This window comes from Stegastes partitus, unplaced genomic scaffold (genome assembly GCF_000690725.1).
Source record: "Stegastes partitus isolate 25-593 unplaced genomic scaffold, Stegastes_partitus-1.0.2 Scaffold218, whole genome shotgun sequence".
In the NCBI taxonomy this organism is placed as follows: Eukaryota; Metazoa; Chordata; class Actinopteri; family Pomacentridae; genus Stegastes; species Stegastes partitus.
In genome coordinates this window covers 307,597-327,094 of record NW_007577949.1, presented here as the reverse complement: position 1 = coordinate 327,094, position 19,498 = coordinate 307,597, and the positions used below count along the sequence as shown (strand labels likewise).

At 39.1% G+C, this 19,498-nt stretch overlaps 1 protein-coding gene across 1 annotated transcript in view; it reads right to left on the bottom strand.

Moving 5' to 3' along the window:
• Positions 1-19,498, bottom strand: part of pde4dip (phosphodiesterase 4D interacting protein) — a 124,374-nt gene that overhangs the window by 59,513 nt on the left and 45,363 nt on the right. Inside the window, exons 4-8 of the mRNA XM_008281005.1 lie at positions 13,757-13,867; positions 11,170-11,246; positions 8,007-8,130; positions 7,651-7,811; positions 4,220-4,334 (exon numbers count right to left, since the gene is read on the bottom strand). Coding sequence (XP_008279227.1) covers positions 4,220-4,334; positions 7,651-7,811; positions 8,007-8,130; positions 11,170-11,246; positions 13,757-13,867 — 588 coding nt within the window. The remainder of the gene's footprint in view (positions 1-4,219; positions 4,335-7,650; positions 7,812-8,006; positions 8,131-11,169; positions 11,247-13,756; positions 13,868-19,498) is intronic.

The window sequence follows — 19,498 nt, the reverse complement described above, 5'->3', positions numbered from 1 at the left end:
TTTCCATATTGATAAAGTTTTTTTTGTGTCAGCATAACTGTAGACCTGTGTGCCAGGTTTGAACTGAAAAAAAAGGTCTGAGGTTTGAAAACACATCAGGTTCATTCAGTTCTTAAAATTATAAGAATAGAATGAGTTAATGCCTTTCCCCGTCTGGCCCTCACATGCTTGTCACACAAAATGAAAGAGAGAAAGGAGGGAGGGGAGCAGGCTCTCTCATTTCTGTGGAATTAGGAATTAGAGTCGGGGACTCACGGCATTCTCATTGAGCAGCAGGACTGTGCTCTTAATAAGCCCATGGCTTCTTCATACACTTTCAGGGCCTTTTTCCCACAGACTCAGATACATGAATCTTCATCCATCTTTCATTATCGCAGCAGAATGAATGTGTTGTTGATATAACTGCTCTCACATGTGATTTGTTTCACTCTCTCTCATTGAGTTTGTGTGTGTGTGCACATGTGTGTGTGTGTGGACCACCGCAGGACTCAGAGACTGTCTTCTGGCTCTGACTGCATCTACATTGGTCCCCTTACAGTCCTCTAGAGTCACGACACCTGACACAGATCAGCTGGAATGAGGCCCACAATCAAAACTCAATTAATCCTAATCAGAGATAAATGCCAAACACTGCTGACAGAGTGTTCCCCTTGTTCTTTCAAAGGAGGGAAAGTCTGCTTGCAGTGTGAAAGTGGCAGAAACACCAAAATGTAGCAGTAGAGAAATATTGATGATATAAGCAGAAGAGGTGTCTCCAATGATTTTCTTCTCTACAATGTCTCACTTGTTGGTACACCTAGCAAACAACATATTCCTCCTGTGCATACTGCTGCCATGTTGCAAAATGAGTGTGAGGCGAGCAGCCAGCAGACACTGAGATGATTATAGTTATACCTGGCATCAGTCAGGGAAAACTAGCAGGACTGTATTGTATGTGTGAGGTGACTTTGCTGTGAGGGCAGGGCAGACACTTGATGTGACAAAGTGGTAAATGCATCCCTTTGGCTACACTGGGACAGTGTTTGGTCCTTTGATTGCTTTTACTTAGCTGTATGGTAAAGTGTATGACAGAGAGGGAGGAAAATAAATAAAATCTATGTTTCTATTGTATCATACATCATGTCTGTATTTTAAACACATTGATATTATAGTATGACAAAATCTGAAGAAAAATAGGTATGGTGTTTTAAAAACAGCAATAGTCTTCACAACATGTAAAACAAATAAAATAAATAAAAAAAAATAATAAAAAAAACAGATTTTCTTAAATTTTAAAACAGTTCACAAAAGCTGGACATTTTAATAGTCAAAGATTTTTTTGTGTTTTAATTTCTTGATTTTCTTCTTCTTTTTCTTCCTTTGGTTCCCTTCTTTTTAAATGCTAAAATTTGTATTGTATTTTTATATCATTTACAGACTTTGTCAGTTGACTGTCATGTTAAAATCTTGGATTTATATTTTGCGTAAAAGGAGTAAAGGTGACTGCAAACTGTATGCAAGCTTGAAAATCCACTCATTTGGAAGAATAACATTTTGCTATAATCTGAAACACTTATTTCTCCAGTTTTAGGGAATTTTCATTCTTTCAAGCTTTTCTTAAAAAAAGAGAGAAGGAAGAACAGGAGGACAGATAGAAATAAAGACAGAGGGAAAGAGGGACAGGCATTAGAAAAGAACTCAGAAGTGACCAAAGGACAGAAGGATAATTAGAAAAAAAAACAGGAAATTATTATAAGAAAATAAAAGCAGCAGTGCCATAAATTGGAAAATGCAGAATAACAAAGCAACAAAGCAGTAAACACCCATATGAATCAGAAAAACAAGTATTCAAAATGAATAAGGTCATTTTAAGGAAAAGTAAGTATACAGGTACCTGTTTTAATGCAGAAACCTCATCTGAGTAACAATGAGAGCTGACAATGAATGTAGTGAAGAAAGAAGGGTGTGCTACTTTTGTCTAACATGCAGTGAAAAGTAAAAAAAAAAATTGAGACAACTCCTGTAAAATCAACCATCTTTGAATCAGCAAATTCATAAGTGTGCAGCGCAGGTGAAGCAACACAAGATGGGGCTAGCTCTCCATGAACTGAGAGGGGAAGGTTGTGAATCACATGCTGCCTCATCACATATGCACACTCAGTTTTATATGGTGAACTGGCCACTAACAAAAAAAAAGTCCATAAAACTTGTTGTGACAGTGAATGACTACAACAATATACATGCAAAACAAGCTGCAGCTACATTAGGTGGCAAAACACATCTCTTATTGAGCAAATGCTTTTTTCTATCTTTATTTATGTTTAGACTGTGCATTCATTCGGACACTGTTGAAAAAAGACTCAAGTTACATACAAAACACCATTTAAAATGCTCTTTTGTTTTGGCTGTAAAGTTCTCACAGCATTTAAACTACAATGGAACAAATAAGGGTCACTGACACTGTAAGCAGCTATCACCACCTTCCCCCCTTTTCTTCAGGCAGGCAAAAGCCTTTACCTTATTTCTGGTAGAAAAAATAACCATAAAGAGACTGTTCTGTTTTTCAAATGGAGGTGTGCCACTCTTCTAATCTGCCAAACGTCCACTGACCCACATGGGGATCTAAAAACAGGTTGATATCTAAATCAATTGGTGTGTCTGGGCTTTGAGCCAGGACACTTAGAATAGAGCAATGGGAGATGAGGGGAAAGGTGGGGGAAGTCAACTGGTAAGAAATATAGTGTAGTCTCACGTGATAGGGTCACGTTTAGAGCCTGGATCTTAAGTCTGTATCTACGAAGCTGCTGCAAGTCCTCAAGACTGTAAGACAAAGCAAATATTCTTAATTTTTCTGTAACAGTTAGGATTTTGACTTTGATTTACAAGAGTGCCTGATAGGTCTGATAAACTAGTTATGACCAGCCAAAGTGCTGCAATACAGACCATATTTTGAGGCAAGTATCCTTTTTTTTGAGACAAGCTTTAGAATAACTAGAAATTTCATTAGCCATAATATAGTTCAGAAAAGTCTCGTTTTCTTAGGACCTGTTGCCTAAATGTGGCACTGAATTTTTCATTTAAATTTTTAGTTTTTTTTTTTTTTAGTTTTTTTTTTTAAACCTCTGTTGTTGAATGTTTCCATTTTGACCAAATTCATGAGTTTGGTGGATCCAGTTTGTGTCTTCCACAAGCTCTGGTCCTTTACCAGAGGCCTGGGAGTTTAAGGGTTCTGCATGAGACGGAGACCTCAGATGTTGTACCTGGAATCTGCTGGAGCCCCTCTCCTAGTTTGAAGTTCAAAGGCCTAATCCTGCTCTTACCACTTGGACAACCTTGGCCTTCACCTTCTACATCCGTTCCAGTTGTTCCTCCAGCCACTAAATACTTCTCAGTCTTTTCATGATCTTTCCTCCTGATATTACTGTCAGCTGGATTGCCACATCTATCACATCTGCCGTCTGCTGCTCCTTGTCTTCCCACACGATGTCAGATTGGTTAGGGTGCAAATGCTTGTCAGTCTGGAACTTGTCCCACAGGATCTTAGCTCTGTTGTTCTTAGCCACTTTTGATGGCGTGTCCCACCGAGGTCTAAGGACTTCTCGGCACAGATGTTCCTGTACACTTTCCCAGCCACTTAGATGTGCGTCTCAGAAACCCAGGTGAAGGCTGCTGTGGTAGACAGCCTTCACCTGGGATTCTATCTACAGTGGTAGATTTCCTGGCCACTGGCAGGATTTCTTGATATCAACTACTTTCTTTATCTGCTGATGATAAATCCCACGCTTTGGTCTTCCACAATATTTCCTCTTTTTCCTCTCACCCTTTGTCTTCTGTTGTCTCAGACACTCTCTGAACAGGTTATCCCAGGAGGCCATCTTCCTGATATATTCTTGGGTGGTTCTTGTTTCATCCTGATTGTGGCTGTGACACTCAATAATTGTCATTCTTCCTGTTTTTATTGTTTGTTGAATCTCAGGGTGCTGGTCTTTGGGTGGAACTTTCCATGCATTGTGAGGAGTTTGTGTGACTTGACATCAGCAACATTCATTATTTCCTGTGGCCAGTTCACTATTTCATATATATTCAGGGCAGCTCTACGGAAATATGATATTTTTTCTTTGATAAGTACAGAAGTACTATAACATTTTCAGAGGAGGCAGATGCTGAACACCGTATCAATTATTTGTTTGGCATAGGTATATCAATAGAAAGGAGGAGGGAAAATGGCAAAAAAAATTACCTCAGATTCTTGTTCTTTCTTCTTCAGAGAAGAGACAAGGTTGTGAACTTTCATCTCAAGCTCTTCGATCTGAAGACCCAGTGAATGTTTCTGCTGTGTCAACTCCTCAATCACCCTAACAGAGAGAGGGGAAAGGATAAATGATCATTTACTGATTTTGCAGAGTTGATAAAAACCAATAAAAAAAAGTCAACAGTCATAGGTTGTAATATAATGTTGGACCTACAGTTAGAATTTTGAAATGTATGAAATGTATTTTAAAGCTAGAGTTAGTAGCTGTGTAGGTATTTTTTATTGCACAGTTTGGGTTTTGGTATTTAAATACTAAACAATATGGTCCTAAAAGGTCAAGCATATAGCTCAGGGAGAGGCCATGAAGGACATTAAAAGGAATCAGTAAAATTCTAAAATATATCCCAAAACATAGTGGCAGCCAGTGTAAAGAGGTTAAAACAGGAGTCGATCAATAGCTTTCTGGTTCATGGAGGTTAAAAGGCTGTACAGTAATCCAACCGTGATAAAAATAAAAGCCTGTGAAATGCTCTCTGTCTCTTTAAAAGTTAAGATAGACCATATTTTCAAAATATTTCTAAAATGATGAATATATGATAGGACTTTTTAAAAAAAAAAACTTTCTGTCAAAACAGACATCAAGTTTGTTTACAGGTTTGACATGATCTAAAAAAAAGAACCAGTTAAAGTCAGATTCTGGACGTTCGTGTGTTGTGACCAATAACAAGAATATCTCTCTTGTCTCCATTCAACTGAAGGAAGTTATTTAACATTCTGTTTTTGACATTAGGAAGTCACTGACAGAACTCAGGATTCCAGGCTAAGAGGATCTAACAGGAAATATAAAGAAGAGAAAAGAGATATTTTTTCTACATAATGTGCACAAGTTGACATGTACGAAGAGAAAAAAAAAAGTCCTAAAATCGACCCCTGTGGCACACCATAACAGAAGAAAAAGAAGTTATGTGATTGTTAAAAGAGACACGGAACAAATATAATGCAAACCATTGTAAAACACCAGGTATTTCCACCCACTTCTTAAGTCTGTCCAGCAGCATACTATGATCAACAACTATCTCGAAGACTGCACTAAGGTCAGCAGCAGCAGGATTGAGTACATCGGCAGCAGCCATTACCAGGTCACTGGTAACTCTAAGCAGTGTACTCTCAGGGAATCTCTAGAATCCAGAATTAAAGTTTTCAAATTTTTTGTCATTTTCTAGTGAAGTTAAACTAACATTATTTTCTCAATTAAAAAAAAAAAAAAAAAAAAAGGTAGTTTGAAAATAAGTCTATAATTTTGAGGGAGAGAGGGATCTAAAAAAAAAAAAAAAATCCATATAGGATCCAATGCATAGTATGCAGTCATACCCTTTAATTCCACAAAAGACATTCATACACAGTATGTATACAAAGTATACCCATAGTTATGTGTTGTTGTTCTGCACACATACTGACTCAAATCAATGAAAACTGTGATGTTTAAAAAATCATTAGCATGAACTTCTGTTGGGAATGCAAGACAGAGGTTGGACCTTTCCTTCACTGTATCTGGGAGTGTTCTCTGGTGGCACCTTTCTGGAGTCAAGTTGTTCGAGTTCTGAGTAGCTGGTTCGGTTCAACGATCCCTCTGATCCCAGATCTTTGTCTTCTGGGTGATAAAACTCAAGTACAGAGTGCATCAAAGAGTGCTTTTTCTGTCATTATGGTTGGTTTGATCACTGCATCTAGAATTATTTTAAGACTTTGGAAAATGGACACAAGCCCAAGCCTGAAAGATTGGGTAGATGTAATGATAGAGACAGCATCTTGTGCAACCTGAGCCCAGATAAGCCGAATAAAATGAATGGATGAATAAATGGATGGTGTTCGGGTAAAATAAATGACAGTAATTAAAATCAGATTGGGATTGCCAAGTTTAAAAACAAGTCCTTTAAAAAAAGAAAAATCCTCGAAACACAAGGCCACCACCACTGATCCTGACTGTTGCTGAAACAGTCATACTATGGTCAACAAAGTTCAACAGGCAAACTATAATGATTCATTTGCACCCAGATTCAAAACATAAGATACATGTTTGTAACAAGATAAAATCTTTTAAAATGTAAGTCTGGATGTAGGTTTCACATTCAGTAGTACCATTGTAAGTCTATTTGTAATGGAAACTAAAGTTGCTGCATTTCTAAAAATCTTTGATTGATTTTTGATGAACAGACAAGTTCCTTATGATAACGGAAATATGAACAACATGAGACACAGTGCTTGAAAGAGACGGCTTTCTATGCCTGTGGATGGAGCTAGTGAGTGTAATTGGGGATGACAGTGGCAGTAAAGAGGGAGAGTTGCATTTAGTGACCAGTCCGTTGTCCAGGTGTGTGGTTGGTATTTGTCATGTGCATATGGCGATGCAGAGAGCATGAAGAATGTTTGCAGCTAAGCCATGGGTATCTTGTGGATAGGGTGAAGGCCATCTCTATTAAAAAATTATGCATGCTTCCACAAAAGATTAAAACCATCAGTGTAGACTAAGTTCTGTGAGGTGAATTTTGACAGCAGGTGTGGAAACTGAGCAGCCTGCTAAGACATCCTATGCCTCAACAGAAAAAGGCAATGGCCTTCAAGACAAAAACAGATTTCTTTTTTTTTTTGCAGTCCTTGAGCAGTTTAAAAGACGTTAAAATCATGCTTCAAGACTTCAAACTGTTGATCTGTGGCATCATTGCATTGGTGCCGACAGGAATAACAGCATTTGTGGAGCCTGGACCTGAAGAGCTGGTTGCAGGCTGAGAGATGAACTGCACACTGGCAGGCTAAAGGTGGGGGGTGTGCAATTGACAGCAACGATCAACTGTAAAAAATGAAGGTCTTGAACACAGCTGTGTAGAGTAGTGGCAGCCAAACTGTCATCAGACTCTGGAGACAATGACAGAGTGCAGAAACCAGCAAGTGGAGGGCCCTCAAGCTCATCCAGAATAGAGAACTTGCTGGTCACCTGGAGGGTCTGAGTTGACTAGGGATGACAGATGAGCTTTCCACAATGCTTACCCCTAAGGGTAACACTCCACAACTCCTTTTGGGTTGGAGTGGAGCTAAGAAGGGCCTTGGGATCAGCTCCCAGCAGGGTCCAGTGGTCCGCGGACAGAGTAGTGGCAGCATCCAAGTACGGGGCAGTCAAGTCAAGTTCTCGGGTAGCTGAGGTACCTTGGCAATTTTCTGGGCCAAGTGAAGAAAGATGTCACACCCAGAAAAAAAGGTGAGTGGAGGCATGACTTTTGTGGGGTCTGGTGGTCGCTAGGCAAGGAAAGCAGCAATGTCCAACAGGAGAAGTGGAGACTGAGGTAAATACTATGGGTTTAATGGAATTTTTACCCAGTGATGCCCGATATATACTGCTTACTCCAGATTTAAACATAAATTACCTGTCTTTGTCAGTCAGGACTTGCTGGGTGAGTAGTCCACCAGAGCCTCCACGTTCCTCCAACCTTGCCTCCATTTCTTTCTCCAGGGCCAGGCAGCGCTGGGCCTCAGAGTCTGCTAACGAGGCCATCCGCTCAGCCTCACCTCGTGCAAGCTCAGCCTCCTGAACACATCATGGACAGAAGACAATGCTGGCAACTTCTTAACACCAAATCAATGCAAACCTCTTAATGTTTTTTTTTGTTTGTTTTTTTTAGTTAGTCCAAATATTGTACACCATTTTTTCCAAATTTTGCTGTTTTAGTCATATGGTCATTATCAGTTTTAAGAAGCGTGAAGTCTATCAGTGACCTTGTACCTCTTGCAACAGCTGAACTTTGCTTTCCAGGATTTCCTGCATGTGGCTGATTTCCTCTTGCCGCTCGGCCAGGTGACACTGCAGCTCTGCTTCATTCTGATTGGACAAGCTTTCTGCTGTTGATCTATAAGGAGTGCAATGTTTGTAGAGGAATTAATATACACATTAAATAGCAAAATAAATAATATCTTCAGTGATATAACACTTGATCCTAAAACACTGGTTCAAATAATAGTACGAAGAGTTTCTAACCCCAATAGTTGACTATAGCAGACACATATTTTTTCTAGCAATGGTTGTTGATGCCTTATGGATATCTACCTTTAAATATATCAAAAATTTATGTCTAAAAGCATTTATTTAGAAAACGTATAACGTCTGTCAGGGAGGGAATTTAAAAACTTGCTTCTTGGTTCATTTCCTAACTCTGCATCATCTGGTCACAGGTGTTGGAAATAACATGTCGAATAGCAATCACATACACGAAAGCAGCAGCAAGCAGACCCTATTGTGCAGAGGTAATGAAAAAAGTTTAAACAACGGTGACTTTCATTTGTTAATAGAATGAAAACATGGATTCCAGATGGAAATGTCTCCTGACCTCCTCTGCAGGAAGAGGATACAGTCTGTTACTGCTCCACAACTCAGCAAACATCAACAGTCAGGTCACACTCAGCTTTTCCTCCTCCCATTGATCAGCCCAGCTGTGTTATTAGTTCTAATTAAAAACTGTAGCCAGACATTTTTTTTTTTTAAATAAAGCAGCTGGACAGGGAACACATGCACAAAACCATTATCTATACACTGCTATATCCTCTGTGGGGTCATGGGGGTGCTGGAGTCTATCCCTGCTGACTCAGACTGAAGGAAGGGGACACCCTGGACAGGTAACCAGTCTATCACAGGGTCAACAAAGAGACACACTCCTAGTCACATGAGGGGAATCATTTGCTGTATCATATGTCTAATATACCACAATGTATTGTATTGGATGATTCCTGTCTAAAGGTTAGAAGATGCTTCTCTAAATTTTGTATAGCTGTTTTTTTGCATGAGCAAGGACCACACCATCAATTAAAAACACCCAATTGTTTGTTAACTGAGATTGTAAGTGTGATGCTGATAAGAGGTCAGGTAAGTGGCCGTGGTATAGGAAAGAATTTGCTGAGGATCAGCTCCCAGGCTGGCAGACTTCCAAAAAAGTCCCCCTAAGAAAGGAGAAAAGCATCAGCCTTGTGTAGATCTTGAAGGCTGGATTGATGCAAAGCTGGTAAATTTGTGAATACCAATGACACAAGGCATCACTCTGAGTGAAATGACGTGTATCCAGTCCTGCTCCTGGGATCAGCTCATTGTGACAGTTTCTTAGGGACTACATATCACATATACAAATGGTTCTGAGCACTACAGCCACTACATTTACTATAATACATCCAATATGAAGCAAAGACGACCAGACACTAGCTTGTTTGCCGTACCATGCTCACATGTGTCTTCTTTATCGCCTCACTTCCTCTCTAACGTTCATGCCAAGATTTTTTTTTTTAAAAGGTCAGTTATATCTGTTTTCTTTCTTTTCTGCTATGACATGCTAGAAGTCTATAAGGGTAAGTGTTTTATTCAAAATACTTGCAAGGATTGGGTTGGTATCTTGCGTGGATTTTCTTTGCCTGACTGAGTAAACCAGGCAGCAACTACATAACACAAAGGGTTTTACGTAGGTACTAGAGGCTTCCACACTTGCTGAAATGCTTAGTGTACCTTCACATAAATACAGCATATCCCAACACTTAAAAAAAAACCCTTCTACAGTTCCCATGCTGCTATATATTTTTTGGAATAATCACTTCAACAAACCCAATAGTCTACAGTCATGATAGCGGCTCTGTGAGCAATCCTGTCCCCTCAACTATATTTCTGATCAGCTAAATTGTTTTCTTAGTTATGCTGCAAGGCAACAGACTCAACTAAGTTTAGAGGAAAGGTGAAGACAGCAACACGTTGATGAACTGTGCAGCAGGAGGTGGTTGGGTTGGATAGTGGGTGTACAAGGTGATAGAGTGTTTGTTCTTTCACAGTGCTCAAAGACCTTTATGACGTTTCTCCTTCACCCAGTCACTCACACACTCACACACCGATCGTGGCGAACATGCCATGTAAATTATTTGCCTACCACCAGCACCAGCTTGGGTTCAGTGTCTTGTCCAAGGACACTGGGGACTTAACCAATTGCTGCTAAATGTAACCATGACCACTAAATAACATCATTAAATACAGCTGTTATACATAAAAACTAACATCACCTGATACGATGATAACATACTCAGAATGACAACTCAAACATACTGATACTTTGTAAGTATATTCTTTACCATGTTCAATAGCTTGATTTAGCCTGTTAGCATGCTAACATTTACTATTTAACACTAAAAACGCAAAGTGCAGATGAGGCTGATGGGGATTTCAGTAAGCCTGCAAGAATTGCAAAGATGAGATGCAAATTAAATGCAAAGATGATGTGCAGAATAATTACATTTCACTGTACATACTGTAGGAGCATGTAACAGATAAAGAGCAGCTGACCTTAGTAAAATCTGAGGTTTGCAGATTCATTTCATGTCGTTTGGTGACTTGGGTGGAGAGTAGCTAAAGAAACTGATACAGTGAGAGACCGACAGCTGCCTGACAAACAGGTGCTGGAGCTTACCTAGTTCTCAATTTAGCAACACAACAAACCACACGGCACCTTTACTGTCTCTGCTTCCACACTTTCTACATCCTCCCCCTCTAAAATGAACCCGCAGTAGGATCCTAACCCCCTCTTCACCTCCTCGCCCTCCTCCCCTCTTCATCCTCCATCCCAGAACACAGAGCCACTTCATCCTCTTCAAAAGCATTTCAGTGCTGAGTTCATACATGGCATTCCTTAGAGCTTAGGCCATGTTGTGATAGCTAGGTGAGTCTACAGGCCAGCAGGCTGAGAGCACTGGGCTCTAATGTACTGATGGACTCATGGGAAATAATCAAACTAGCAATGAAAGGGGTCTTTTTGTGGTTCACTGTCAGGTTTCTCCAAAGGCATTTCTACAAATCTGTGCAGCAGAAGCAGCTGAACATTTGAAAGCACGGTGGTTATTGATGCAGGAAGAAGTCAAATACTTACAGTGCTTTGTCCAAAAGTTGTTGTTTCTCCTCAAGCTCTTTTTTCAGGCTCTCAACTTCAACCTTCAACTCAATGTTCTGGAAGACATTCATTAAGCAAAACAATAAGAAGCTGCAGATAGGAAGTGAAGTGAATTTTATGTCTTACAAGTGCAATTTTATGTTGATGGAAAATGGGAAGATAAAGGTGCAATACTGATGTCACATTGATTCATACCAAGGACACAGCTAGTACTAGTTTCTAAGTGGCAGGTAGGTAGTAATTATATTGTCAATACTGATGCTTCATGGCACATTGTAAATTAATTTGTGAAATTAAGCAAATAACCTATAGGTTACTTTAGCAAATGAAGAAATGAGACTTTTACTGACACAAGTTAGTTCACATAACTATTTTCACAAAAGAAAACTGACCTAAATGCCATTTAATCAAGCCAATAACTATGCTAACCAGTGACACAGTTGCCTCTAGCCCAGGACAGAATACCTACATACACTACTGTATTAATCAGCACAAGCAATCAGTAGTGAGCATGCTTAAATCATGTAAGATGATACACCGGTGTATTTAAAATACTGATTGCTCTATTTATATATCAAAACAAATGTGACAGTTAATTATGATATTAGGGCATATTGTCGTGTTTTAAGTTAAACTGACTTCAGACATAGATGGTCATATCAAGACAACCTTGCATAACGTAATATTTTATTGCATGACATTTCAACATAGAAAATGCATGTGATAAAATCAGCAGAAGAAACCATATCTGTCTCATATGTCACGCCAAACCAAAATCAACACATCTTTGCCGTTCCACTTCATCTCTAAGCAGAGATATGGTTCTATTTTTAATTTGGACTTCTGTTCAGTATACATTGCAGTGAGACGCTACACAACACAAAACGCGTTTCCAAGTCTCACATGCCGACCCATATCTCAGGGGGCTTACTAGGTCTATAAATAGGCAGGGGACAAGACCACCTGTTGCATCTGTCTCCTCTCAAAACCCTGAGTGTCACATCTAGCAACCCCAAACCCAACCCCCAATCCCACTGCTCCACTTTTAGCTGGTACTAAAAGCAGCGACAAACTGGACCAAACTGGCTGTCACTTCACTCACGTGCAGATATGTGACTGCAGTGATGATTTATTTTTCTGCACATCAGTCTGGAATTACAGTTCTGTGCTCCTGCAGTGAACCTTATGTTCATGTGTAGCGGGTCTGATTACTGACACACTGACACACAACACATCCCACAACTTGAGCGTTGCTATTCATGCGTGCGAGACCACTCACGTGCAACATGTTAACATGCATACACTTCGAACACATGAAATCAAACCAGTACTGTAAATACACAGTGTGCGTGGATTCATGCAAACTGTGTGGAGGTTTTCACGCAAACATAATATGGGTCACTGTGGATGATGGAAAACAGGTCAGACAGTTAATATGGGGGCAGTTAAAATAGCTATTCTTTTGGCAGTCACATGAATCTCTTTCAATACATTGCACAGTTTTCACAAAGTCAGATTCCCTTGTCTTTGATAAGGCACTTAGAAATCGAACTTAAATTTGTTAGTTAAGACTGAGTTAACTGTAAAATAACCTGACAAGTTGCAATAAAATTTTGCCTGCCAGCATGTGATGGCAAGTCGTTTAACTGTTGACATTATAAAACAAAAAAAAAACCTTGACCATTTGTTGTCATACTTTTTGTTCCTGCAGAGTGCGGACTGCATTTATCGAAGCACACCACGTTTTCAGAATCTCTGCTAAGGTGCAAGTACCGATACCACAATTTTAAGATAATCCTCCAACTACTCCATCAACTGTGTACAAAATATGGTAAGTAAAATCACATAAGTATTATCAGCAAGACATACTTAGAGTAGAAAAAGAAAAGAAAGTAGTTGAAGTTGGGTAATGTAGGGCTTGCCAATTTCAAGGTCTAGTTCCCAGCAAAGGATCACAAGACAAATCTTTTGGGAAAATGATTGATGGTATGGTTCTCACACTGTTATTAACATGAAAGAACGTGAGAAGTTTCGAGGGGAAGTGTTTTTTTGATAGAACTAACAGTTCATAGATGTCTAAAGGGATCACAAGACAAAAAGACTGGGTATCACTGATTTAACTTTTAAAAACCTATTTAGAAATGTATTGAGTAACTCTGCACAAATACGTGTGGTCATATATCCATTTAACTGTGGCAAGTAGAAGTAAAAGTGGGGAAAAAAATACTGACGTCATGTGTTTAAGTTCAGCACTTGAGCAATGTACTCATTTACATTCCAGTGCATTTTCATTTTTTTCAACTTTTGGTATTTTGGTCATCATGTCACTCTGACAGCACTGAAACAAGTGTGAAACTGAATCAGTCTCATTGGCAGAAACTTGTGACTGACTGTTTCAGTAACTGCTGTAGATTTGAAAAATGCTGTCAATACAAGGCACTGTGAAGCACAAACCTGCAGCTCTGCAGAGCACACAAGTACAGAAAAAACATCAAGTTCATGCAAACAGTAAGGTTTCTGATTACTCCATAATTACATTTTCATAAAGACGGCTTGTCTCGCTCACCTTCTTGAGCACATTATCACTGCTCTCCTCAAACTTCGGTTGGATCGTCTCCTCCAGGAAGTAGATCCTGAGCTTCAGGCTGAAGTTCTCCTTCTTCAGGTCATTCAGGTGCTGTGAGATAGTGCGGAAACCACGAACACTAGAGTTAGACATGACAAAAGGTTGCTCTCTTGCAGGGGACACTGCAGCCCCCCATTTAGAACAGCATAGTACGTGAAAGTACAGGGCTGCAGAGAAGCAAAGTTATCTAATGGAAAAATGTAACTATTGTGTTGATAATACACAACACAAATCAGGTTCTCTGCTCTCTCCTGTGGTTACACATCAAAAGGCAGAAACAAGAACAGAATGCTAGTCAAAACATAAATGAGCTCCTCTCAGTGTGGATTTGTTACTGGAGGCTCAGGAATGGCACACAGGCAGGCAGCAGGGGATTATGGGTGCTGGGTGGAAGCAAAGGGAAGTTTCCTCTTTTACCATGAGGAAGACATGCCAAGAATCTGAGCCAGGAGTGTGTGTGTGTGTGTGTGTGTGTGTGTGTGTGTGTGTGTGTGTGTGTGTGTGTGTGTGTGTGTAGGTGTGTGTATGTGCGCGTGTGTGCGCGTGTGCTCCACCCCTGTAAAGAGCAAGTTGCACTGATACTAAATACAGACAGATGAGATAAAATCCACTTAAAACACAACTGAAAGAATAAAGCTAAAGATTTACATAAAGTATTATCGGTAGTGAAAACCTACTACAATTAGCATAACCTATCATGCATATACACAAATGTACAGTTGTATATGATCACAGCCTGCAGATGACACCTGAAAAAGACATTCCACTTAGTGGTAGACTGAAGCTTCAGCTGACTGTGACTTGAGCATCATAAATATAGATTTAGAGGACAACAAGAAAGGACAACAAAGTCAATAAAGTGGAGGACAGTCCAAGAACCTAAAAATCATATCCTTATACCTTTCACCACATTTCCCTTTGATGGAAAATGTCAGGGAAATGTCTGCTTTTGATTAAGCCTTAATTACAGGTTTGATTTATTTTTTTTGATTTGTAGGCAAAAGTTACAAACAATGGTTGTTGCAACAACATTTCAGTATTATGCTGCAAATACACTAAAATACTGCCAAAACTGTTTATGTGTAACCTTGTAAGAAAAGCCTTAACTCCTTGACAAAATTCATCCCACAATTACATATAATCTGCAAGTACCATCCAAAACTAAACTCAAAGGGATTTCTTTCAGAGCTAAAGGTAAAAAGAAAATGAGGCATGAAGCTCATTTGTTTCATATTTAGATAATTTAGAATTCATACATTTTAGAAAGCTTCTCCCACTCACGACTTACTAAACAATATTCTTGTAGAAAGAAGAGCCAAACTAACCACCAGCAGAAATAACACAGATTCAGTACAACAGGAATACTCCAGACTCCCTGGTATGATTATTATTATTTGTAAACTGATCACAGAACAGGAGAGTATCTGACCACAGGGAGGCACTAATGCTCCACCAGAACTCTGTGCTGAGCTCAGTGGGGACTGCAGGGTTCCAGTAACGGTTTAAAGACGTTACTGTATTTATACTAGGTTCTATATCTGTCTATGAAAGGCATTTTTTAAATACAATTTCTGTGTATTATTTCCAGATGCATTATTCTTTATTGATAACATCTAAATTATAAATAAAAAACTAAATCTGTAAAAGTTGGCATTTAATCTAAGAATAGAATATAGCTGCTCTGAACTTTATAGTTAAAGGAACTGCAGAGACCAAAATAAATAAATAAATAAATAAAAATCTGCACAAAAAAGCGCAACGTATGACCCCAAAATTATTTACCAAAATATACTATACTTGCAATCTATGAATGAAAAAGTGAATTAGTTTTAAGTTACTTTATAAATTGTTAGAGATTTTGCTTGATATAAACAACAAGTTAATTATAGTAAGAAATATAAAGCAAAGCTGTGGACACAATAACCAGAGAAACAGCACATATCTATTCATCCTAATAAATAATTCTATACAAGAAGCAGCAGCTTTTAAAACAAGTGCATATCTGGACTACTTGAGATGATGAGGGCTGCGACTAAGGATTATATACATAATATGCTGTTTAGTTGATAAAATGTCAGAAAATACTCAAACATGTAGATCACAAATTCTAAGAGCCTAGCACAGTCCAAATTTCCAGCAATATTTAATTCAGTGCAACAGCTCTTCAGGCAGCTTGCCACCTACGGCAATAAATACAAACATAAGTGATAGCTGAAACCTCAAACCCTCCCATCAGAGAGTCTCGAACCAGAAAACGTGACAAATTATCCTTCTGATGCAGTGACGAATTTCACTACTGTCACTGTTTGACTCCATCACATAGAGGGACATTTTTTTAGCTGAAGCTCAAGAGCAGGACCACACCTCAAACACTCCTCTTCCTGTCATATGTCTATAAATGACTTTCCCGCCCTGCACACCCGTTTGATCCTGTTGCCGTGCCCCACCCTTTCTCCCTCTTCTACTTCTTCTTCCTCTCCCCTTCTCTTAGGTGAGGGGGTCTGCCAGGCCTGATTCTCAGCAAAGCCTTCCCCAAACTGCAGATGCTTAGCTTACCTCTAATCAACATCACATTTATTCACACTTGATAAACAATCGCGTGCTTGTCAGTGATGTTGTCGTCCTTGCTAATGTAAAGTACAGAAACTCCTCACCCATTTTCCTTTCCATTTTTAATTACTAGATGTGTAAGAGCTCATCAGCACACTTGGCCCTGGTTGCACGACCAAAGTAGCCTAACGTTGTGCTCGGAGTGTATACAGAGAGACACTCTTGTGCATCTTAGATGCACTGTATGTACACCCTTGTCTCCTGGTTTCACCTTGGCACTTCATTTCCAATGAAGGAAATCCTAATGTTACAACACAGAGTGATAGTGAGTCCTATCTTTGTATCAGTAATTTGTGCTTGTCATTTCCCTCCTGTAATGTGATCCCATGCTCCATCAATACATTTTTAAATGTTATGTTATAGCAGCAGATTAATGTCCAGGGTGTCATGTATACTTATAATGTGCCTGTTTATAACCAGCAATGAACTATACACAGCTATTTGTCAGACACCAATGATGAAAAAAATGTGATGGAAATATGATGCTGATGACAACACTTTATGGCAAGCTTATTCTGACAGAGTTTGAAAGCACAAAACCACATAAATAACTCTGAAAAATCAACATGTAAGATTTCTGGGTTGCCATTTCTTTGGGACACGTGGTGAAAGTGATCGAAGTAGACACACTCACACATACACTGGAGTACTAATTTTTTGGCCAACATTATCAAGAGTGTTTTTCAGAGCTGCAGTGCCTACACTGAAAACTGAAAACCAATCTGGAGTTGACGAGAGTTGGAGAAGAAACATCGACTGCAGCAGCTCATCCAGAGGTCATGCAGAGAGAAACGACTGAATTTATTGCAACACAACGTGCCCATGAAATGAAGTCATTCTAATTCACCAGGACTTTTCCAGTGTCAGAGCATAATCCAATACCAGACAAGAAGGGGAAAAAGGAGCATTAGAACATTTTTCCGGGCAGTTTTTGCTTTAAGTTCTACACTACTGTGTCCCATTATTTAGGTACAAGCTCAGACCCCAGTTATTAGAATTAAAAGGTATTACGACTACAGATATTTTCACTGTCCCTTTCCACATTTTTTCCACATGCAACATTCAAGGCTGTTCCTTTCTCAGGGATGGAAAGAGGCAACCACAACAGTTTACTAACCCCCATCTTCTGCTTTCTCTTTATGTCAAGAAAGGTTTACAAACCAACTCTAGCAATAGGAGTGTAATTGGAAGTTTGCATGCGGAGTGCGTGAGTTTGTCTGTGCTCTGAATTGGCAGAGCACTGCGAGTTTTCCCCTTTACCGGTAACAGGAGCTCCTTGATGCCAGCTAGCTTGACATTTTCCAGCTCTGCTCTCTGGCAGTGCCAAACCCCTAATGCAATTCTGCAGAGGTATGTCAGATTGTGTTTATTATGCTGCCAAGATCCATGGTAGGCATGATGGTTAAATATTATAATTTGTAAACCTGATTAAATCATCAAGAACGCCACTAAAAATATCCCCAGGAGCTAATTAAAACCACAGACTTAAAGAAAAGGACACTATTGCTGAAAACATTAGACACTTGACAACACCTGCACTGGCTGAATGCTGCATACAAGATTTAGTTGTGAAACAGCTGGCTTTAGTGCACGTACATGGTTTTCTGAAACCTGTTGATCAAATTTTATTTTGCCTAAGAAGAGATAATAATACTCCTACTCCCTGTCAGGCACAATACTCACCTACAGTTTATAAAAGTGCAAAAAGAACTTAAAAGGTGAAGAGTCTGTCGGGAAAAACTGACAAAGTTAAAAGATGAGTCAGAGGAACGAGCCAGCTGCCAGCATGCAAAGCCACAACCCAGGCACACACAATAAGTTCATGTCTGTACATTTGGTAAGATTAGCTGTTTGCTGTGAATAAACACAGACTGCATAAAAACCCCAGTGGCCAATTTCCCAAGTTGTAGAGTGATTTCTATGGAGTCGTAGCACGCATTAGGACTTTCCGCAAGACTAGTACTTCACCAACAATATTTTTGTTGTATATTTGGATTGTAGATGGCTGAAATCGAAGCAAAAGCCATGTAGACAACCTAACTTAATACAGACATTACAGAGTTCATTGCAAGGATTAAAATTCAGTGCACTGTCACTGTAACACTCCAGTCATTAAAATGATATGTCCCATGTATTAAACTCCATTTTGGGTATGTGCAGCCCTAAAGATCAATTTAAATGTTGACATTAAGAACAGTTGCAAGAAAACACACTACAGTTATCTTCCTATACAACTAAACAAAAGTCTCATTTACATTTTGAAAGGAACATATTTTATGAGACTTAAGAGCAATGATAGCTGAAAAGGTGTTTGTCAGTGACAGCTTTGAATTTAACACTACGGCAGACATAATACTTATGCATCTAATACAGTAGCATGGACTGTGATAATCTGAAACAGCATTACATCAAAGAGGTCACACTGCTGTTATTAGTTATTAGCATAGCACACTGTGAGTCATTCAGTTCTGACCACACACACACTGAACCCTTATAATTGAGGTCCACAATAAAATTACAAGAAACCAAAATCCCTGCAATAGATCACATTACATTTACCCTTACAAAAGACTAACAAGTGGGAGAAGGCCATGCGCTACTGTCCTTACCCTGTAAGGAAAAACTTAAGCTAAATCCAACAAGAAACTTTTAACAAGCATGTAAAATAACACAATTCCAATTACCTGAGATAAAAGCATTTTTGTTTCAATGCATTTTTTGGGTGAATACTCCATTCTCTCACTCTGCAGGTCTCATAATAATGTATAAAACTGTTGGGCCAACATTAGGAGCAACACAGTTCCAGATTTGGGTTTTATTTAGTAGGAAAATTTATCAAGCACAAAATTTAAAGACTGGCTGCTGGGAGAAAAAAGCCGGCTGAGGACAGAGCAGCCCAACCAAAACACAAAGTGTTTTTTTTTAATGAACTACATGCTAACATCAGTTTGGATTGACAGCAGAAGCACAACACCAACCAGATAGGTTACTGAAGGAATTTAATAGTTAAGAACATGAAAATATAAATTTGTAAAAATATATATGTGTAATATATATATTACATGTGTGTGT